We start from the raw sequence: 23,811 nt of genomic DNA on the forward strand, positions 1-23,811 counted from the left end.
GTCCGATGGGGGTCCGATGGGGGATCTGACGGGAAGGGGGGTTCTGACAGGAGTCTGACAGGGTCTGACGGGGGTTCTGACGGGGTTCTGACAGGAGCCTGACGGGGGTCTGACGGGGGTTCTGATGGGGTCCGATGGGGGTCCGATGGGGGATCTGACGGGAAGGGGGGTTCTGACAGGAGTCTGACAGGGTCTGACGGGGGTTCTGACGGGGTTCTGACAGGAGCCTGACGGGGGTCTGACGGGGGTTCTGATGGGGTCCGATGGGGGTCCGATGGGGGATCTGACGGGAAGGGGGGTTATGACAGGAGTCTGACAGGGTCTGACGGGGGTTCTGACGGGGTTCTGACAGGAGCCTGACGGGGGTCTGACGGGGGTTCTGATGGGGTCCGATGGGGGTCCGATGGGGGATCTGACGGGAAGGGGGGTTCTGACAGGAGTCTGACAGGGTCTGACGGGGGTTCTGACGGGGTTCTGACAGGAGCCTGACGGGGGTCTGACGGGGGTTCTGATGGGGTCCGATGGGGGTCCGATGGGGGATCTGACGGGAAGGGGGGTTCTGACAGGAGTCTGACAGGGTCTGACGGGGGTTCTGACGGGGTTCAGACAGGAGCCTGACGGGGGTCTGACGGGGGTTCTGATGGGGTCCGATGGGGGTCCGATGGGGGATCTGACGGGAAGGGGGGTTCTGACAGGAGTCTGACAGGGTCTGACGGGGGTTCTGACGGGGTTCTGACAGGAGCCTGACGGGGGTCTGACGGGGGTTCTGATGGGGTCCGATGGGGGATCTGACGGGAAGGGGGGTTCTGACGGAGGGGGTCCGATGGGGGTCTGATGCCCTCTCTGTCCCCCAGGCTTGGACGTCAGGCAGGCACAGGTCATCGTCCTGTCCTCGGGCACCAAGTGCATCAGCGGCGAGCACATCAACGACCAGGGGCTGGTGGTCAATGACTGCCACGCGGAGATCGTGGCCCGGAGGGCGCTGGTCCACTTCCTGTACGCACAGCTGGAGCTTCACCTCAGGTAAGCGGCGACCCCAGGGACGGGCCTGTGTGGACAGCCGTCTGCCCACAGCACATTGTGACCCAGACGGTGCGTCCGCTGAGCGCTGGCCAGCCTGAAATGCCAGGCCGCCTTCTCCTCTGGCCTCCTCCTGGGGCACCTGCTCACCCACGGGTGGCTGCAGCAGATGGTCTGCAAGGTGCACGCGCCCCGCCTGCCCACACGTACAAACACGCCCGGTAACAGGCATATCCCCCCAGTCATGGGGACTGTCCAGGCCCAAGCGGCCGCCACAGAACACCACAAGCTCCCAATCACTCGCAGCTCTCGCTGGACGTCCAGGATTCAAGGGGCAGCAGGTCTGGTGTCTGATGAGACGCTGCACCCTGGGTCACAGGCGGTGTCTTCTCCTGTGTCCTCCTCACGTGTGGAAGGGGCGAGGGGGCGCCCTGGGGTCTCCTTCATAAGGACACTAATCCCATCATGGGGGCCCCACCTCATGGCCTCCTCCCCTCCCAGAGGCCCCACGTGCTGACACTGACATCCTGGGGTGCAGGACTCCAACATATTAAGTTGGGGGACACAGACGTCCAGCCTCTAGCAAGGTGGTCGCCAAAGGGCAGTGTCTCCACGCGACTACAGCACCCCACAGACCCAGCCACAGGCATCTGGAGTGGTGCCCTCTTGAGGCCGGACACACGGCTGGGGGCACAGAACAGAACTGCTGTCACTGGGTCCGCCTTCCCCATTTCACTGCCACCTGCTCTAGACGCAGTAGGCAGAGGGCCACGAGAAAGACACGGGGAAATAAGACACAAAATAAGATGCAAAGGCATCGGCCCAATGGGCGCCTTTCCTGTTGGTTCATAATGAGTGACGAGGACCCTCTCTCTGACCCTAGCAAGCGGCGGGAGGACTCAGAGCACTCGATATTCGAACGGTCCAAGGACGGCGGCTACCGGCTGCGGGACAACGTGCTGTTCCATCTCTACGTGAGCACGTCCCCCTGTGGAGATGCCAGGCTGCACTCACCCTACGAGATCACGGCCGACCGTAAGACACAGCCCCCTCCCCTCCGCCAGCCCCCGGGCCGGGCTTTCTGCGCTGAGCATGCTCACTCGTGTGGCCTGGCTGCCCCCTCAGCCTCCAAACCCTCGTGTGAATCGCCCACATCACTGAGAGCAGGGTGGCTTGAAAAGCTAAAATTAGCTATTTAAATTTTTTTTTTCAACGTTTATTTATTTTTGGGACAGAGAGAGACAGAGCATGAACGGGGGAGGGGCAGAGAGAGAGGGAGACACAGAATTGGAAACAGGCTCCAGGCTCGGAGCCATCAGCCCAGAGCCCGACGCGGGGCTCGAACTCACGGACCGCGAGATCGTGACCTGGCTGAAGTCGGACGCTTAACCGACTGCGCCACCCAGGCGCCCCTAAAATTAGCTATTTAATTGCTATGGTTCTCTGCCTCATTTCAGTTGATCAGCGGCCCCTGCCCGCTCTGCACAAGAGAGGGGAGGAGATGGGGAGAGAATTACGCAGAGAAAGAGCGGGTCCAGGTGGCTTTGCTCACCTGTGTTTGCAGCTTTGCAGAGAATAACGCTGAGCGTGTTTATTTATGTGTAACTAAGCCAGCAGTGGGTGTCGCCCTGGGTAGCAAACCCCGGTGTGAGCGCTGCGCACCCAACAGAGGGGACGCTGTGTTCTGGAGGGTGGGGACACAGCCGGCCTCTCCTGTGTGGGTCTGATGACATCAGCATCTCGGGAAGAGTGTTCAGCTGCTCCAGAGTGCCAATAAATTCTCTTCCTGATATTATTCGTGCGTGCAACATGTACCGTGCGTGCATGCACCCCCACACATGCACACACGTGCACATGCACACACAGACCCCTCCCAAAAGCAGCACCAGGCAGACCGTCTGAGGCAGGCAGTGAAATTAGACGCGTATATTATGAGGTATCTGGTCCCAGTAAAGACGCTGACTCATCCCGGGAAATCTTCAGTTGAGGTGCAGCAGACGAGACACGCGTAGGGAAGGTTTATTTTTGGCATCTGATTTCCCCCACGGAAGGCTGCGTTTGTGTTCTAATTGCCAGTGGAAGGACAGAGAAGCACTTTCTGAATGCCCAGGCTTTGCTGAGATAAAGCAGGTGCAGAGGAAGAGCACTTTTGAGAAACCCTACGTGTACTGAACTTAACCTAGTTCTCTAACACGGATTGCAGCCTGTCCAGAAAGATCCATTCCCCTTTCCTCCAGATTTGCTCCAAGACCCTCACTCTCCCCTGTGGAGAGTGGTCGGGGAGATCCCCATAGTGTGGCTCTGAGTAAGTGTCACCCCTCTCTTCCCCCATGGTTGCTGGAACCCAACAGCACAGCTGGGGTGGATTAGAAACAACAGGCATTGGCTGCCCACAATCTGGGGACGGGGAGTGCAGGACCCAGTGTCTGGGGGAGCCGCTGTATCCTCACGTGGGTGGGGAGGTACGGGGTCTCTGCGGGGGCTCCCTCCCAAGGGCAGTGATCACATCAGGGGGGCCCTCATGGCCTCATCACCCCCAGAGTTCCCTCCTCTTGACTCCATCCCCTTGGGGCTGGGGCTTCAACACAAGAGTTGGTCCAAGTTGTGTGTCCAACACAAACGTCCAGCCCAGAGCCACACCCTATGGAAAGCAAATGCAACTGAGAGTCAGGATAAGGGAGCTCCCCAAATATAGAGGCCTTTCAGGGAGCTTCCCCGGGAGCTGGCAGGTGACAGCAGGCGCCCCCCCCACCAAGGGTAGAGCAGGGACCCTTCACTGTCACATATCCCAGAGAAAGGAGGAGAAACAACATGGAACAGATTCATTTTTCCTGGAGGGTTCATCAAGCTGGATCTCCAGGAGACAGGCTTCCTGTATAAAACTGTGAACTGTGCTCCATTAGACAGCTGCTTAGAACTGTCTTTCCATTTGCTCCCGAAAGTCTGGCATCATGAAGACCCAGGAGCCCTGAGGTCTGGGAGGAGAGGCCTGGCAGAATGTTCAGGGCCGGCCCTAATTTACCTAATTTACCCACTTCCTCCTGAGGCCGGCATGGCCAAGTGGGGACACCCTGAGACCCACTGTGTCCCCCTGCCTCTCTGCGCCCAGCACCCACCGCAGCCTCCCAGCTCCCCTCCCCCCCCCCCCCCCCCCCGCCCCGGTTCCAACTTGCAAAACCAGTGGTTCAGAAAAACAAACAAATACATCCTCAGATGCACCCTGGGGCTCACTTCCTGACACAGATGTCTTTTATTTCTTGGTGCTTTTAGAAGTGGCAGGTGCTGCTAGGAAGAAAATAGAGCATCTTCCTCACATTTTTACCGCAGATATGCCAGGCAGGAACGAGCTGCTGCTGGGGCTTATTTAAAAAAATTTTTTTTAACGTTTATTTATTAGTGAGAGAGAGACAGAGCACGAGTGGGGCAGGGGCAGAGAGAGAGGGAGACACAATCTAAAGCAGGCTCCAGGCTCTGAGCTGTCAGCACAGAGCTCGACGCAGGGCTCAAACTCATGAACCGTGAGATCATGACCTGAGCCGAAGTTGGACACTCAACCACCTAAGCCACCTAGGTGCAGGGGTTATTTAGACCGCAGCCTCTGGCACTTCCTCCCCAGGACCACCGAGGAGGGGCTGTCGGCAAGTCTGGACTCAGACTCCCAGCCAGAGCACACATCACCTCCCTGCACTCTCAGCAAAGCCAACACTGGCTCCTGCCAACCCCGCATGGAAGGGCTTCCCAGGGAACCTGCAGCCATCGCCCAGTGCAGGCCTTTGCTTCAGAAGGAGGGCGCACAGGGGAGATGTGGGCAACTGGGTCTCTGCTCTCAGGGGCTCTTGCCAGGGAGCCAGTGGGGACAAGTCCCTGCAGGATGTGCAGGCCTGTGGGGCCATCCACTCCCAGAAGTCAGTGCCTCTACCTCCAACAGGTAACCCTGGAGAATCCAGCCCGGCTCCATGTTCCTAAACGGAGCTCTGGAATCACAGCCCCAAAGGTGCATGGACACAGATGTGCTGGGTCCACCCGTGCCCAGGAGCCCCAGCACTGGAGCTGAGACCTCCCCAGGCCCTCCGCACCTTCCCCGCCTGCTGCCCACCACATCCCCGCGTTTGTCCTCAGCCTCCTCTGCTCGGCAGGAAGCGACAGTGCTCTGGGCTCTCCTCCCCCACACACATGCACAAGACACGTGCACACACACAGGGACATCCATGTGAACACACACATCTCGACAGGAGTGTGATGCATCAGGAGCTGTAATCACACCTGAATCACATACTGAGTCTAAGAGAAAGTTCTGGACACAGCTGCTGACATCATTCCCCTTCGTCTAAAGAGTGCAGTGTGGCAAGGAAGTTCTGTAGAGAGGTCTGGACAGCCAGTAAGCCAGTGTCACATGCCGCAAGGCCCGGCAGAGAACCGAATCTGACCTGGTGTTTCCAAGAGCAAGTGCCACAGAGCGATGGTGGCCATCCACCCACGATGCCTGGCCCTGTTGTCTCAGGGGCTCTAATGGGTCCATGACTCCCTGACCCCGAAGTCCCTAAGGCCCTGTCCATGTCTCAGACAACACTGAGCCCTGTGCTGTGAAGCAGCCTCACCTCCCTCAGACGCCTGCAGCTCAAAAAATTCTAAATTCCCCAGTTTTATTTTTTTCCTCAAAAATATTCATCTAGATAGATCATAATTCTTCCTTCCTGGAGTCTTTAAAAGTGAAATCAAAACCAATCGGTCTGAAATGTTTGCAAGGCGTGTTGCCTGCCAGCAGGCGAGCTGTTTCCAAACCTGGCTTCTCTATCGGGATCACCTGGGGAGTCTCACAAATGTGGCTTCCTGCCGCCACTCTTCCTAAGATTCTGGTGTATTCAGGGTAGAGTGGGGAACTTTTAAAACCTCCCCAGTGTTCTGAGAATCTGACGTGTTTCCAGCAACAGGACTCAAAATCCCCTAGCAGCCTCCTGCCCAGATTGGGTCTGCATGCAAAAGGGGTCTCCCAGAGTCTCTGCAGGGGCCAGGCTGGCGTGGAGGGCAGGTGGACAAGGCTCTTACCAGTAGGGATGAGCCTATGCTATGACGGTCATTGGTCTTGGCGACCCAGAGCAACTCCATTCATTCCCCAAGGGCAGAGCCACAAGGGTGATGTCATGTCCTGAATGGCTGTGGGCAGAGCTGGGCTGGCCCCAGCTGGCTGTGAGGGGAGCCTCCATAGACAAGATCCAGGGCCCTTCACTGCGGCTGAGCAACCACCATCCTCCTGACTCACCAACATCATTAATGCAAATGCCTTTCATGGTGCATCTTTTAAATAACCTGGGAAACTCAGTTCTTACTGCCATTTTCCAAGATTTAACCGCGTAAATTCTCCCCTCCATCTTCCCCCAAATGCTATGACAAAGGGCATGACTGCATCATATCTCACGAGCACGTACTAAATGCCAGTATGTTCTAAGCCTGCTCCATTGATTGTACCTAGGGGAGTTCAAGAGATTAAACCAAAATCACATACAAAGTCTGGAAGTCTAAAGCACATTCCTGAAAGCCCTATCTTCAGGTTTCTGCCCACTGAGTCACAGACATGTGCAACATATGACAATATCGGTGCACCATAGAAAAAACACATTCAGATGACCTCATAACTGACCACCATCACGATCACCGCTGTGTCACATAAGACAAAGGACACCCACATGACTACAAGACGGATGATGCAGACACTATTACAATAAATACTGGATCTCACCGTAGGTGTACCTTATGGGATACATACACCTTTTAAAGATGATGTAGAAATTAAAAGTTTATCTGTTGCTTAGAAATACTGTCTTCCATTCCTACTCCTTTCTCCCCCATTTCTGGCTCTCTTTCTGCCAATGGCGTTGCAGCAGCCATGTCTCGCTCTTTAGACACAGCTGTGCTCCCTAGGTGGGCTCCTTCAATTGCCATTGATCTCTGCTTTCTTTCCAGTCTCTCCTAAAAATTAAACATTCACTTGAAAACCCTATAAAGCATATGACAATCCTTACTTTATCTTGACATCCATCTTCACAGGTAAGGGCTCGAGATTGATAAATGCCATAATGAAGAGTCTGAGGACTTAGAGTACTAGCAGCAGATTAGAACATTCCTATAGATTTGGGGGTATCTGCATGCACAAGGCAGGCAGGGTCTCAACACTGCACACCCCCAGGGTCTCCTGGGTGCACTACGCCACAGCCCATGCAGATCCAGTCCATGCAGCCTCTGGCTGGACTGCTATTTTGTTCTGCTTCAAGTGCCAACTTTAGCTCTCTCTCCCCGCTCACAATAAGGCAAGAAGGAACTGGAGGAAGTGGGCTCACCAACACTCAGAGCACCCCCTGCCCCCAGGATGGATCACGCTCATCAGGGAGCATGCTGGGGAAGGCAGCCCGAGACACAGCACTTCCAAAAATAAACACTTTTCAGGAGTGCCTCATGCACCTGGCTCTTCAGGCAAAATTAATCCACCTGAGAACTTTGAGTTAACTCCTACAAACCAATTGTTGACTGAAGCCAGGACTCCCTGTTGTCAGGGCATTAACGGACCATAAAGTCTACTGCATGGAAAGTCAGTTGTGCAGAAGCAGAGGGTAAGAATTTAGAAAAGCCTTGCAATATATCAGGCAACTTCCAAAGTCTGAAAAATTACACAACAGTTGGAGCACTGAGAGAACGACAAGGACACTATAATTAATACAAAGAGAGGAGCAGAAAGTACCATATTCCCTGAGAAAATATCCCCATCTTAGGGGGATATGACAAGCTCTATGACACTGTGGTAAACTGTGGGAACTGAGGTGTATTGGTCCTCCACTCTCCCAGTGCTGCCTGCCACAGGAAGTCGATGAGATAAGTAAGACCCCACCTGGGCAGTGTAAAGAGTCAGGTCAAAGCAAATGTTTGCTCGAGCGTCTTGAGTCATATGAATGATTTGATGTTCATTTTACCATCGTCACCATTACTGTCATCATCTCTGTCATTATATCATCTTCTACATCATCGTCATCATCATGTCTCCTCATCACCATTACCATCGTCACCATCACCCTCATAATCACCACCATTGTCATCATCACCATCATCGACATCACCATCCTGACCACCATTATAATCACCATCATCACCATCATCATCATCACCACCATTATCCTCACGTCCATCATCACCACGATCATCACCATTACCATCATCACCATCATCATCATCACCATCATCACCATCGTCATCATCACCACTGTCACCATCACCATCACTATCATCACCATCATCCTCATCTCCATCATCACTATCACCGTCATCACCACCATCATCATCACCACCACCGTTGTCATCATCGCCATCATCACTACCATCACCATCAACACCACCATCATCACCACTGTCACCATCACCCTCATCACCACTACCATCACCCTCATCTCCATCATCACTATCACCATCATCACCACCATCGTCATCACCACCATTGTCATCATCACCATCATCACTACCATCACCATCATCACCACTCACCATCACCACCACCATCATCACCATCTCCATCATCACTATCACCATCATCATCACCATTACCATCATCACCATCATCACCATTACCATCATTACCATATCCATCATCACCATCACCATCATCATCATCATCATGACCACCAGCATCACCATTACCATCATCATCATCACCATCACTGTCATGATGATCATCACTATCACCACCAGAGTCATTGTCATCATCTGATTTCCTAGTGCCATTGAAAGCAACAGAGATTTGTACCCTCATTGTCATCATCGTGGGGCATCCCTGGCTTGCATACCCAGGGCTCAGTCTCTCATCTTGGTTCTTCCTTCTGTGGATGACTTACAGATCAGTCAAAATTGGATCTCATCAAGTACCTCATTGGTGAGGATCAAAAAGCAATCTGAAACCTCTTAAAAGTTTACTTTCATCAAGGAGTACAGCAGTCTTTCTCCCTAAGACATGGGCTTGAGGTACAATGGAAATGTAGTCAAAGAACTTCAGTTCCTACAAACAATGATAAAATAGACTGGAAATTACTTTGAGATCTATAAAAGAAGGTGCCTGTATAAATCCACATATTTTTTATTATTTTATGCCTTCAGTAATGATAAATAAGAAATCCTATTTCCAGGACTTCAAAACTTAAATAGAACATTTTTAAAGGAAGTATCTTTAGTATCCATGCATGTCGCCATATGTATATAAATGCTGGAATAACTGTGCTATATATCATTTGTATGCAAAGAAGTTAACCATTTCCATATCCCAATATAATCCAGACTTAATGTGCAGAACTTTTTTAAAGAAAGACAGGATAAAAACAATCTTCACCTTGTTCATGCTAGTTCTCCAAATAACCATGGACTATGGGGTGTGGCGTAGGTGTGTGTGCCTCTGTGTGTGCCTGTGTGTGTGTGTGTGTGTGTGTGTGTGTGTGTGTGTGGAGGGGGCTCCAGAAAGGAAAGGAGAATATGAAATGGAGGCATGAGGGACCCACAGGAACCAGTCATAGGCTCCATCTCGTCCTCATAGAGACCCTGGGTGACAATGGACACCCTGTTGTACTGTCCATGCCCTATCTCATCCACCCCCATAGCCCAGGAGGCAGGCATCATGATTCGCCCTAGTTTAAGATGCAATAATTATGTCTCAGTGGTCATGAGTAACTTTCCCAAGGTTAAGGAGCTAGGAAACGTAGGGCCTACAGAACACAGCCCTCAGGCCAAATCCCACCCACTTCCTTTCTGTATGGCCCGTGAATGAAGCATGGTTTTCACATTTTTAGATGGCTGAGAAAGGTGAAAAGAGTAATATCTCACAACAAATGAAAGTTATATGGAACTCAAATTTCAGCATCCATAAAGTGGAATGCAGCCACACTCATTCACTGACCTGTCTATGCTGTGGCAGCACAGTGAGTGGCTGGACAGAGGCCAAAAGGCCACGGAGCCTCTGATATTTACTGTCTGGCCCATTATACAAAGTCAGCTGACCTGGTCTAGAGGTGGCACTCTGGAGCCCAGCTCTGTACCAGTCACTGCCCCCCTCCACTGGGACACTTATCTGTGCTTCCCCAGACTAGCAGGTGTCCACGGCACGGGGGCCCCCCTCCTCCCACATCACTCCGGGTGGGGATTCACCCTCTGCACAAACAGGGTCCCAGCCTCTCATAGCTGCCTCTTACCTCCTAGTCAACAGCAGTAAGCACATCGTCAGGAAGCTCCGTGGACATCTACGCACCAAGATCGAGTCTGGGGAAGGGACCGTCCCCGTCCGGGGCCCCAGCACCGTACAGACATGGGATGGCGTCCTGCTGGGTGAGCAACTGGTCACCATGTCCTGCACAGACAAGATTGCCAGGTAACGGCCCCCTTGCTCACCTCCGCCCAGGTGGCTGCGGCCTGGCGAGGTCTGAGTGAGGGTGGAACAGGGAAGGTGTCCTGGGGGAGCAGGAAGCCTTATCCCTCTGCCTCTCTCACAGGCCACACTCTCAGCTGCATGTGCGTGCCCAAGCAAGGGCCTGGTTGCTGCAGGCTGCGGCCAGCAGGCACTCTCACAGAAACATGGGCTCAGGGCAGCATCACAGTGGTCCAGCTCCACCAGGCTGGCTCACGGGGCCATCGAGAAGCAGACAGAGCTTTCCAGGCCCACCTTTGCTGAGCACGGCCCTGGGAGCCACTCCCCACCCAAGTAGCCAGCCCACCTCACAGACCCCACAGCTCTCCAGAAAGCTGGGCCTTTTTGCCTCCAGCATGTGGGCCCTGCCATCAGATCTCCCTAAAGTGTGACAGACCTTCCAGAAAACGTGTCCACCCATGATGCCAGCTGGGTGGGAGTTCCCCCTCTGTGCCAGGAAAGAGTCTCTTTTTAGATGGAACATCAAAAGTCCCCCCTTGAAGGCTCTGGGCAGGGAGCCAGCAGGAGGAAGAGGGATTTACAAAGGGCATGCAGGTGCCCCTCAAAGGCACCTTGTCCTCAGGGAGAGCCCTCTTGCTCACGACCCCACCACCCTCTTCCTGTGCTCCCAGATGCCATCCCCACAGAGGAGCGTTCCTGTCACTTGGGTTTGGAAACCATCCCAGAGCACCTGGGGATGGCAGGGAGGGAACACTGCAGCAAGAGTTTGACCCAAGACAGCCGTAAACTGTTCCAGAGCCACCCTGATGGTGACAGTAACAATGAGGTTATTGTTAAGAGTGCATCAAAACATCTCTTGGACACTTGGTTACGCTCATTAATCTGTAATCTGTAAACTAAGTAAAAATAGTAAGTTCTATGTAGATGGGGTCTTGGGGCAAGCCCCACCCCACCCAGCCACATTGCTGTCCCCAAGGTCCTTGGCCTGGAAAGCCCTCGGGTTGGAACTCACCAGAGACAGGAGAGCAAGGTTAAGGGGTGGGGGTGATGTGGAGGCCCAAGGGAAGCCAGACCAGGTGCAAGCAATGGAGGACCACACCTAGAATGTGCCACCACCACGGGGGGACCTGGAGGCAAGATGAAGGTGGCAGGGTGTCCCCACAGGGCCCAGGGAAGGTGCACCCTCCCAGGTATGGTTCCCGGGAGGTGGACACCAGTGAGGCAGGACTGTCTGCCCATCGGTCGATCAGACGACACTTAGCACAGGGCTGGGCATGCCCACTGCTCCGCAGGTGTTTGCTGACTGGCCAGACGCCTGCTTTACCAGGAGATGCGGTGTGTCTCCTGGGAGGCCAAGAGAGGAGCTGTTGGGTGAGGCAAGAGCAAGGACAGGGCAGAGCGAGGGGAGGCCACTGTCTGTGGGCCGGGGACCCAGGCCTGCCCCAGGCCACTGCAGGCCCTGCACATGGCGCCCCTGCCTCCTCAGACTTCTCAGGCTGAGTGGCAAAGCCAAACTCTCCTGGGGAATTACCAAATAGCTACAGGAAAAGTAGGGCCATTTACCTACCTCCCTGGCTGTGACTGTCAGGGCCAGCAGAGGCGACAGGACAGCCTAATGACAATAAATCAAAGCACTGATTTCTGCATCAAACAAACAGCCCAGACTCGTCAAGCAGCTCATCTTCCAGAAGAAAATGTATTCCTCCTTTGTAATAATCTCATCTATTCAAGAAGCAGGAAAAAAGGGGCAATTTTCACTCAATGGAAATCTTCTGGGTGCCTGAAGATCACATTGGGCTTCTAAATTAACTCTCTGACTCCCTGGAAGAATGAAGTGAATTAACACTGCAGAAGTGTGATTTCATTGTCTTTGGGACCTTAAACGTCAACCGGCAGCAAATCAAACCCGGGATACAGAATGCACAGCAGGGCCATTGTTCACAGGTGTGTCCACGGCGATGCACCTGCTCCGAAGCCAGGCTCCACTTTTTTTAATAACATCTGGAAAAACAAAAGCTCACTTGCATCCCCGCAGGGGGTTCACACGGTACCCTGGGTACACGTGTGGAGACACTGACCATCACAGCTCTGGGCAGCCTGGAAGGTCAGCTGTCTCTCCCTGAGCTGAGCCAGGAACTAATGGACAGAGCCAGGTGGACCCCAGCCCCGCAGGCAGTCCCTCTCCGTGCACTGAGCTCAGGTCCCTACATCTAGTAGCAGGGCCACTGAGGGGCACACAGAGCCCTCCCCTCACTCATTCATCTCTCCAAGCCCTCACCCACCTTCCTACTGCCCCCCAGCCCCATTTTCTCTTCCTCTCTGCCTCCCCCTGTGTCTGTGTCTCCGTGTCTGTCTCTGCCGCCCCCCCCCCCAAAAATGCAGGGACTGCTTGCTTCTGCGTGGAAGGGCCAAGCTCAGGGCCCATCTCTCCACAGTGAGGTGCAGGTGTGGCTCTTGCTAGACAGTACTTGCTGGCGCCCCTGCACACTGGGCCAAGGATGGCGGCGATGATGAAGGAAGATCATGCGCTGTGGTGCAGCAGTGTCTGCATGGCCCCGCACACAAGTCGAGGGTGTCAGCACCAATGCGTGAGTTATGTCGGCGCACGCGGCAGGGTTTGAACGGAAGCACACAATGGCATGTGACTCAAGACCACAAGCGTCTGCAACACACGTGACTTGTGCAGAGGCTTCACAAAGGGACCACCCGGTGATGTACATGTGCGTCTGTTTTCTGTCCTGTACAGAAACGAAATCACACCTAGGGCTTCAGTAACGTTCCAAATAAGGACTCTTCCTACAGAAACACAGAGAAAGTGTTCCAACTCGGAGAGCTGATGCTGCCATCCTGGCACATTTGAGGTTCTGCTTGGAGAGTGTGGGTATGAGCTCGGAGATGTGCAAGTCACGTCTGCCTTTCAGGAGCCTATGGCTGGGGGAGGACCTACCTGGCTCTCAAATCTGTAAGCACAACACGCCACACGCTGGGCAGGGCCTCCAGGGCCTCCAGGGCCAACGTGGCTGATGAGCTGATGGTTTTCAGGCAACTTTGAACACCGACTGTCAGACTTAGCTGTTAATACGAGTCAGATAACAGCGACTCACAGCTAAATAAGTTATATCAAAAATAAAGGCAGGAAACACTCAAAACTCACCGCCTCCTAATTATTTACTGTTATTTGTGCCCTTTCCACACCCATTGTGTCTGTATCTCGGAGGTCCACAAAATGTCAGCTCCTGCACACCTTGTCCCAAATCTGTGCTCACTGGCCTCACACCAGCCCCATGAAATTGGCCACAGGGATGGTACTTACACCATGGAAATTGGCAAAGGTTACAAATCAGTGCCTTTTCTTTTCTGGAGAGCCGGCTGTTAGCAGCACACCAGTGACATCAGAGTCATGCAGGACCTTACCAAGTTATGGACACTAGAAATGACACGTGTGTCCTCTCACTTGGGAGGACGTGAACACATCAGGACAGGAATCAAAACAGGCGTGTGTGTGCAGGTGGGAGACACAGGCCTGTCCCATCCCGTCTGGGACCCCAGTCCCAATGCTGCCCCTCATCACTCCTCTGGGGGCCAGAGCCTGCCTCCCTGGTGCCCCCTCTCATCCTTCCCTCTGCTTCCCTAGCCCCGTCTCCCTCTCATTCATTCCCACATCTGCTGGCCTGACCCTGGCTGCGCTGTCGTCACACAGCTCATCCTTCTCACCAAGCAAACCCCCCACCAGTGCGGACACACTGCCTTCCTAACACAGGCATCCTGGGAGAACCGTCCACAATCAGCCCCAGCCGGAGGCACCTGGCTTCAGTCTGCACCACGTGGGCAAGGTCGTCCCCACGGAGGCTGACAAGGGCACCACCCTCCCGTCCCTCATGTCACTAGTGGGTCCCATGGGGCTGCCTGCTCTTCCTACCCTGGTCCACCCACCCCTTGAGCACTACATCACATTCACACTTGCAAGAGAAACAGAGAAGTGGACAGGTATAGGAGAAAGGGTGACAGAGGCAGTCCTGGAGTCTGAACCCCAGAGCCTGCGTGTGGGACGTTGTGAGGCAGACAGACCGGGAGCAGATGACCGGGCCAGCAGGGGCTGCCGAGGACAGTCATCAGTGAACACGTGGAAGCTCCTGGCTGTTGCTTCGGGAGAACAGCAGGAAAGACAGAGCTGTCTCGGACTTTCCAGCCACTCCCCCATCTGATGAGGCGCCAAACCCTGAAGTTCTGTGCCTTCACGCAGCACAAACAGGTGCCTCCCATTGGCGGTCGGGAAATACCGCACCAACGTGACCTGTCTATGCCCAGAGCAGCCACAACGTCCAACGTGAAAAGTGTGGCTCGGGGGGCCCAATGGGAACCAGAAGCTAAGGGCCTACTTCCTTCCAATGGCCCAGACGGCCTGTCAAATGCAGGGGTCCAGCCTCCGCTGACCCCTCACGCTGCCCACCGGCTGCCAACGCTAATGGTTATTTGTGCTGCCCAGAGACTGTCAGGAAGGGTCACAGACAAGTAAGTCTAACTGCTGACTGTCATCCCAAGGGTGTGACCCCAAAGCTGCTTGGACCCACAAGCTGTGTCCACACAGTAGTTCAGAAGTTTCTCCAATCGCAGGTGGAGTTGTAGTCGAGCAGCCATGAAACAGAAATAGTCGGCTGACTTAATTACCTATCACATGTGACTTTTCTGTATTTAGATAAAAATAAATGAATAAAATTGTATTTTTAATTAAGGTAAAGAAAGTGCATCCACCAGATTTGCAAATCCCTTCATATCCGTGTGTAATGAACAGGGAACCGCCAATGTCTAAAGACCTAAACAACCAGCACAGCAACATTAGTTCTCTCCTCCCAGAGATCAAAACCAATACACAGGGGTCACTTTTGGATCAATGACATGTAAGCAATGTCAATTAAAGCACCATACATACCCTGAGTACGATTTCGTGACTAACAATTGACGTCATTTTACAACGTCAGCGGTAAGAGTGTAAACACAGATTTACAGCACAACATGTTATAGAAAGCTTGAAATTTTTACAGTGGTTTAAAATGAGCCATAAGATATTGTGAACACATTTCCTGGATTCCAGCCATTGGATAAGTGCTCACACTGCCTGCGTATTCTCTACGGCTTCCAGTTGGTCTTTTGTGTCCTCTGGCCTTGCCTGAAGACCACCCCCCACCTCACCCTGCCACAGCCCTGCAGCAGCAGCCGCATCCTGGGCGAGCAAGATGACCGAGTGCCCCTGTTCCCCACGAGGACAAGAGCCTCACTACAGAGAAGGTCAATCCCCCCTAGGCCAGCAATATGACTCTCTTCCACAAGCCCTCTAGGATTCTCTGGAAATCACATAACTAATTCTGCCCATTACAAGAGGGGCTCAGCCCTCCTCAGAGATGGGAGCTCCTGTGTACATCCCTCTGTCCACAGGCAACTTTTCTACCCTTCAAGACGGACGATTCAGGGCTCACTCGGCCTGGTCCCCCATCCACCTGAAACACCACCACCACCCCCCAAGGATCTGAGGCTCAGTGACAGGCAGAACCCCGCCTATGTCACCTGGAGATCTCCCACCCACCTCTGAGCAGCAAGAACAACGCTGGTTATACATCAGTGCTTATTGGCCTCAAAGGACCATTTTTCACCTGGGAAGAGTCTTGTCTCATGGAAGTGGCCTATTTTATGCCTCGCCCCCCAGCAGACGCTACATATAAGGGAGTGAGTAGAAATCATGTGCACCCCTGGGCCCCCCACCAGGGTTGTAGAACACACAGAGTGTGGCAGGTGCCCACGGATGTGATGCTCACTTAGCCATCTTGAGACAAAAAAGGGGCTGTGGACGGTGCTGCTGGCTCACCGAGACTACCCAGGAGCAACGAACCGAGTCCAGCCCTGTGAGGGGACGATGGACTCAGAAGCACAGACTTCCTACCACTAGATGTGCAGGCTGGGGTCCCCTCCCTGTCGATTGCCCTGCGCTGCAGAGGGGAGAACATGGGAGGGTGGCCAGCACCTGGCCAGGAGCCAGGTGGCCTGTGCCCAGCGAGGTTTCCTGCATCTCAGGGGCAGGGGTGTCACAGCCAGGAGGGCAGGGCTTCTGTGGCCTGGGACAGTGGAGGGGCGGCACCCAGCCACGCCTGTAGAGTGAAACCACACAAGCTGAGCAGCTGGCAAGGCTCTGGGCCCAGGATGCAGAGAGAGTGGACAAAGGCCACAGCTACAGATGCAAACCTCATACGGTTTCTCTCAGTAAGTCCAGTGCTCAAGCAACCGTCCAAGGTGAACAGGGCAGCTGCTGGTATGGTGATGTCATTCCATTAAACTCCTGTCCAAAGGCAGGGGACCCAAGACCTGAGAAGCGTGTGTGCCTGAGTTAACACAGCTAACCACATCTCCTCTCCTGAAGGCTTCATTCTGGACACAGGTGGGTCCCTTGCCTGACGGAGCTCATGCTCAGCTCCTTCTGGAAGTAAGGCCTGGGGTATCCTGCACAGTGGTGGGGGGCAACTGATGGACCCCTACCCCAAGCCCAAAAGACAAACACTGCAAATCAGAGTATTGCTCCCCTTTTGATGGGAAAAGACACCCCAGAACCTTGAAATATGGAGATACAGACTAATTTTTTTTCCCTTAAAACATAATTTTGACATTGAACATGCACAAAACGAAAGGTGGTTTCTTTTGTTGGGAACAAAGTCATCAGAATCACTAGGAAAATTCTTGGGTCATCAAAGTCTTTTGAAAGTGAAATAATTTCTTCTTTGTAGATTCTGTAGAAATGGCATAAATGCTATCTTGACGATAAAAGTGGTCCCAGTGCTCCAGACCCGGGGGGGGGGGGGGGGGCGGGGGAGGAGGTCAATCCTGTGTGGATGAGCTGGCTTTGCACGGAAAACCAAACCAAACCACAAAGTTCCCGGCTGGAGGCGGCCCCCAGATGGGGGCAACTGAGCAGAATCAAGACCAAGCAGTCACATCCGCTACTGCCAAGGAAGAGCTCAGAGCAAGCCCAACCACACAGAGAGGCTTTCCCTCCATGACAAAGTCAAACCCAATGAAGAGATAGGAGAACAAGGTGGAAAGCAGAGAAGAAACCACTGGTGATACCCCAGCAGACCCAGAAGACAGCCGCAAGCTTCTGCTCTGTTACCCAGAGCCTCCCGCCTCTGCTCACAGTTCCTGCTGTGCACAGGTGGACAGACAGCCATCCCTTATCCCGTGTGCAGGCCTGGCTGCGGCAGATGGCTGGCCATCCCTTATCCACCCTGTGCTCGTGGTGCCCTGCAGTCTGTCTCAGAGCAATCCATCCATCAGCATGCTCCCGTCGCTGGTCATCTGGGATGCTCCCACCTGACTGCTACTGGGAAGAATGTTTCCCCTAATGTCTGCACACAAAAGTTTTTTTCCCAAATCTCCAAGTATGTATTCAGATATACTCCCCTCCGTGGGTCATAGACCCCACCACGGCAGAGGGGAAACAGAAGGTTCTCATAAACGAGACAGGCTGGGACCTCTGGGTGGGCCACAGCAGGTGCACTGGGCTGGATGGTAGCCTCCAAAAAGATATTCCATGTCCTCACTCCCAGAATCTGCAAATGTGCCCTTACAGGATGGGACTCAGGTGTCCTCACACCCGGAACCTGTGAATGTGCCCTTACAGGATGGGACTCAGGCAAGCATGAGAGGAGGAACTTACCCTGGGTTATTCAGGCTGGTTCTAGATCCTCATAAGAGACAGGCAGAGGGAGCTGGGGACAAGAAGAGGTCACACAGAGGAAAATTCCATGTGGGGGTGGACACAGAGGCTGGAGTGACATGTCCACAAGCTGAGAACACCAAGGATGGCCAGAAGCCAGCAGAAGATCCAAGAAAGGTCTGGCACAGACTCTCTCAGAGCCTCTGGAGGCTTCACAGCCCTGCCCACACCTTGACTTCAGTGTTCTGGCCTCTGGGACTGTAAGAAACCCCCCGGTTTGTGGTGTGTGCCACAGGGCCCCAGAAGACCAGAACAACCAGGTAAGAGGCATTACTCAGACCAACTCATTTGCTCCTTGGAAATTATGGAACCAGAGAAAGTCATAGTAAAGTCAGTTCCCAAAATGCACCCTTCAAGATTGCCATGGTAAAGCCTGGGTGTAACTGCGGGAAATGAGTCGTTTCACTGGGTCAATGAAAGCTGACCTTCAAAACCACAAGCTGACGTTGCGTAGCAGCACAGCAAAGAGCAGTGCAACTTCCCTTCAAAAAGATCAAACAGCAAACACTGCACATCCGCGAGACGGGAGGGACAGACGGCACCAATGCCACTGCCATGGTGCACTGTCCTGAATGCGGGGTCTGCTCGTCCGCCATCTACAGCCTCGCCGACAGGCAAACGCCCACCTCCCAGAAGGATAGGCAAACCAAAGCCATGCTTTTTGCCTTTGCCTCTGAGAATCCAAAGTTAGCGGCACATAAAAATCTAAATCTTCTGGAACTAATGTTCCTTTAGATATGGTTTCTAATTTTAAGTACCTGAGCTTGATTATTGATCACAATGTGTCTTTAAATGAACAGATTAAAACTTTCTCCATAAAAATGAACTGTAAAAAATTATAGCTGTTCTCTGGGGAGCGAGGCACTGTCTGACTTCTAAACTTAGATTCCAGATGTGAAGAGTGCTTTCTCTGTGTGCCATGCCACCCTCCCCCCCTCCCCACCCCAGCCCCCCATCTATGGCTGCGTCCCCCTGCCTCCCCGTCCCAGCACCCCCCCTTCCCGCCCCAGCCCCCCATCTATGGCTGTGCTCCACTCCACCCCCCATCTGTGGCGGTCGTCTTGTTGAAGTCTCACCAGCCTCACCAGCTCTGCAGAAATCAGCTGGAGGTGTTGGTCATTTTCCAGTCTCGGAATACAGGTCCTTGTAAAATAGGTGCTTCCTAGATACCCAACCCCAGAGTGCTTGCAGCCTGGTTTAACAATCCTCTCGCACCTCTTGTACCAGAGATTGTGTGGTAACCTTACTATAGCTTCTGCACCAGTCTTACCTAATCTCTAGTGATAAATTCAATACTATGGATCCAACAGAGAAGTAGGAGCAACAGTCAGGGACACTGTGTGTCTGCTGCCTCCACTGCTTTTGCAACAACAGCTAAGGCAGGCACACACGTGAGTATCAACCCACCATCCACAGCCATCCACCCCAGGACGCTGAAAAGGGCTGAGAAACTCGGTTTCTGCAAAACAAGCTAGAGACCTGGTTGGCCCACAGGAGACAATACCAAGAGCGTGTTGGCAATGTGACAGTACAGGCCAGACCACAGACATCTCATGAATAGTACAGATGTTGGCTGGACGTGCTGGGGGTCCTGGTGATGGGGCTGAGAGAAGGACACTGGGCCCAGAGACTTGAGAAGCAACAGCCTTGAGCACAGGTCTGTGCAGAAAGAGCCTGTGTGGCACACGCAGTGTTGGAAGCTTCTTTACCTTACAGTTTCCATCTTCACAAAAGAAACAAAAGATATTCCCTAGAGTAAGTAACATGTGACATTTGTCCCCCAGGAGCCAAGGGGCCAAATGCAGCCCCTGTAAGGGGGGTCATGGAGTCCAGCTCTGAGAGTCAGCCAAAGGCCCAGCACAGAGCCCACGTTCGGCACTAGAAACCCCACACACCCTAGAGACCGTTGCCCCCCATATGCAGAACTTGTCAGCACCAAGAATGGAACGACCTAGTCACAGAGCTGCTGTCTGTCTGGTGAAAGCGTTCACAGTATACCGGTCTGTCAGGGGCAGATGGAGCCAGAAATGTGATGTCGAGAGGGAGGACACTTCCCAGGTAGGTTTCAGAGCACAGAAACAAGACACCATGTGAAGCAGAATTTCTTCCAGCTGAAAACACACAGAAGTGGCACATCGTCCTGACCCCAACCTGACCTCCAGGGCACCTGTGTCCCCTACGTCTGCAGTCAGAGCCCACATCCACTGCACACGGTCCTGCACTGTCCGGGCTACCCTGGTCGCCATGACATAACCAGACTTCCTAAGGGGTTACTGGGAGCAAGGTCACCTGGGAAAATGCAGTGGATTGCACAAGGCTTGTCCACTGTCTGTAACAACCACGCCCAAACCTAGTGGCCTCAAACGAGTCATTTGTTCTGTGTGCAGACCTTCAGTGTGGGGGACGGGGGCTCAAGAGGATGTCTCATTTGGGCTCCATGGGGTCAGCCAGGGCAGCTCCCTGGGGCCAGAGGGCCCCCTTTAGATGGCACGCTCACATGGCTGGCCAGCTGGTGTTGATGATCCGCTAGGAGCTCGGCCAGACTGTGGGCTGAGACCGGGTTCCCCTTCATGGACTCCTGGGTCGGGATCCATAAGGAGATGGTCTTGAATCCATTTTGAGTTGATTTGGGGGTATGGTGTCAGGAAGTGGTCTGGTTTCATTCTTCTGCATGTAGCTCTCCAGTGTTTCCAGCACATTTATTAGAGACTGTTCTTGCTCCGTTGTGTATTCTTAGACCCTTTGTTGTAAATTAATTGACTGTATAAGCATGGGTTTATTTCTGGGCTCTCTATCCTGTTCCATTGATCTGTGTGCCTATTTTTATGCCAAGTAAGTGTATGTCTCTGATGGTACTTGAAGACGGTACCACGGACCTCACTGTAATTTTACAGAGTTACATCTTCCCACGGGGCCACATCAGGGTGGCAAAAACAGTAGGCAAGGACCCCAACTGTCCACAGTAGGTAACAGTCATCACCATCCTGTCTCATGTGCCAGGCACACACCAGCGGTGACCACCTGAGCCAGGGCTCAGAGGGCTCACCCCTGCGACTGTTTCCGCTGGTCCTTAGAAGCCGCAACTTGAACTGAGCATGGAGACGACATCTCCTGGTGAAAGAAATGCAGCTTTTCCCAAGGCGCTGCCTCCACTTATCTCTGGTATTTCCGTATTCCGTGATTGACAAACAGACAAAAAGATATTTATTGAGGGATTATCTATACTGAAAACCAGACAAGGGATTTTTTTTCTCTGTCAACATTGCAGAAATATCAGCTGTTTGAACAAAAGGAGAGGTATATTCATTCGATCCTGGACATTGAAAATTCCCCAGTTTATGTTCAGGAAGACATTTGGTATTATTGATCAGGTTAGCTGAATGAGTTTAAACTCCTATAGCCAGATAAGAAGAAGGCTGATTTTCTCTTTATTATAAAGGTTATTGAGAGGGAACTAGATATAGAAGGTATTTGGGGTTTTTTTGACGATCCCACAGACTCAGAACCACTTGAATATGTTCCAGAAGTCTCTTCAGCACCAATACTTGGATGGCCCACAGGATAGCGCTGTCTCTTCCGGAAGTACTAATTTTCTTGTTCAAGACTTGGCTTATTTCAAGCAAGCACTTTGTTATCAATGGGGGAAATGTCCATTTACCTGCTTTTAATTCATAAGGAATGTTCAAACTTCACTAGCGGTCAGAGAGATAACAAGACACCACTTCAGCTGCCTGCGTCCCAGAGCGCTTTGCCATCCCATCAATGGCGACCTGGCCTCGTAACTGCGATTTACGTCTGTGACCCTTGCTGCAAGAGCGTCTCCCAAAGCAGGAGATCCTACACGTGGGTCAGGAGTAAAGCACACACTTAAACCACAAATATTGCACACCTCCAGAGTGAAAGGGATTACTCACTACATGTGCTGTCTCTCTGTTTCTTGGCGTACCTTCAAATCTGGGAAGGAGGTATTCGAAATCCCAAATGAAGTGACTCTGTTGAACTTGTCCTCACTTTCTGGTGTGTCCTTGGCCCTGCCCAGAAATACAGTCTCAGATTTAAGGGAAGGAACCCAATCCCTCAAAAACATCAGTGTTCCTTCCATGGAAAGTTCATGTACCTCCTCTCCGGGATTTTGTGGGAATTCTGTAATTCATCAGTGAAAAGTGAGGGAAAGGCAGCCTCCCCAGGGCCCCAGCTGGTGTGCCCGCTTGTACAGTCAGGTGGGAACAGAAGCCTGGGCAGAGGCAACATCATCAAGTGAAGGGACTCCTACAAAGTAGTGAGAAGTACATGTGCGGCCTTCAGAAATGTGTGCTCCTTCAGAACTTTGCCACATGTACTTTTTAAAATTAGATAATAGCTAGCTAGCTAAATAGATGATAGATAATAGAAAGATACATAGATAGATAATAGATGATGGATACGTTGATAGATGGATAGATTGATAGGTAGATAATAGATGGATGATAGATACATATATAGATACATAAGATACACAGATATCTCCAAAGGACAGCAGTTTCAGGCCTTTCTAAAAGAAATGATGTGACTTACAGAAATGACCACAATTATTTTTTAAGTGAAGTTATGCAAATCTGATAGACTAAAGTAAATGTTTCATAAAACCAATGACTGTTTAAATTGTAGGACTAAATTGTTTGTATATAAATATTACCTTTTATATTCCATTTGAGTTTTATGTAGATGAACACATTACTTTAATGACCCGCGTTTGCGGGGAGAGCAGGAGACTCGCTCTCTCGGTTCCCGCCCGCCAGATGGCTGCCTTTTCTTGCATGAGATTAAAACATGTCTCTCATTCACTGTGATGCTTCTGAGGCAAATTAATATCGCCAGCTAAATTGCTTGTGTTTTCGGAATAAAATTTAAAGAGAACTTTTTAAAGCGATTGGTGTCACAGGTTCTCAGAGCAGATTGTTCTCCAGGTAGGGCATGCTGGTTTTAAACATGCGGTAATTAATGGAAAGAATTCTGTGTTAATTGACTGCTTCAGGAAAGGGAAATATAATGACTCCTTATTAATCATGAAAAGAAATGTACAGCGTGGAGGCACCACGGTAATTGCTCTAACAGCGGAGAAATGTTAATTAATGAAAAGAACAATGATGTAAGAAATTAGCTGCATAATGTCAGCCTCCGACGGAGGCTGGGTTGGGTTCGAAACACGTTATTTACAGTGGAAACCACAAACCGTTGCCTCAAACAGATACATGTAACCTTGTACCACCCAAGTTTAGGGGGAAAAGTCTTAAAATGCTGCTGTCATCTTTGCTTGCAGAAGCAAAAACACCTGCCCGGGGCTATATTTATGTCACAGGAGAGCGGCCTTGTCCTTCATGTCTGCTCTGGGCTTCTAAAACCACAATCTTCCTCAGAGCAAAACAGGGCCATTTATTAATGTCATTTAATTTCCACACAACAGGTCATTCTGACTGCTGAGGACAAAAGGAGGAGAAAGCATTTTTCCCTAAACTGAAATAAATAAACTCCCTTCTGATATTTCCCTGCTCACGTAAAGAAAAATTCAGATTTACTTTGGGGACACTGTCTTTTTTTTTTTTTAACCTAATTTCAAGTCCCTGAGAGAATATGTAGCTTCCAGTCCATCTAACAACTCATTTTC

The 23,811-nt window shown here is 52.0% G+C and overlaps 1 protein-coding gene across 1 annotated transcript in view; it reads left to right on the forward strand.

Annotated features, from left to right (window-relative positions):
• ADARB2 (adenosine deaminase RNA specific B2 (inactive)) overlaps positions 1–23,811 on the forward strand; it is a 415,526-nt gene that overhangs the window by 376,904 nt on the left and 14,811 nt on the right. Inside the window, exons 5-7 of the mRNA XM_047848084.1 lie at positions 855–1,023; positions 1,904–2,055; positions 10,243–10,411. Of these exons, the coding sequence (XP_047704040.1) occupies positions 855–1,023; positions 1,904–2,055; positions 10,243–10,411 (490 nt within the window). The remainder of the gene's footprint in view (positions 1–854; positions 1,024–1,903; positions 2,056–10,242; positions 10,412–23,811) is intronic.

The sequence above is a fragment of the Prionailurus viverrinus genome, unplaced genomic scaffold (genome assembly GCF_022837055.1).
Source record: "Prionailurus viverrinus isolate Anna unplaced genomic scaffold, UM_Priviv_1.0 scaffold_51, whole genome shotgun sequence".
Classification (NCBI taxonomy): Eukaryota; Metazoa; Chordata; class Mammalia; order Carnivora; family Felidae; genus Prionailurus; species Prionailurus viverrinus.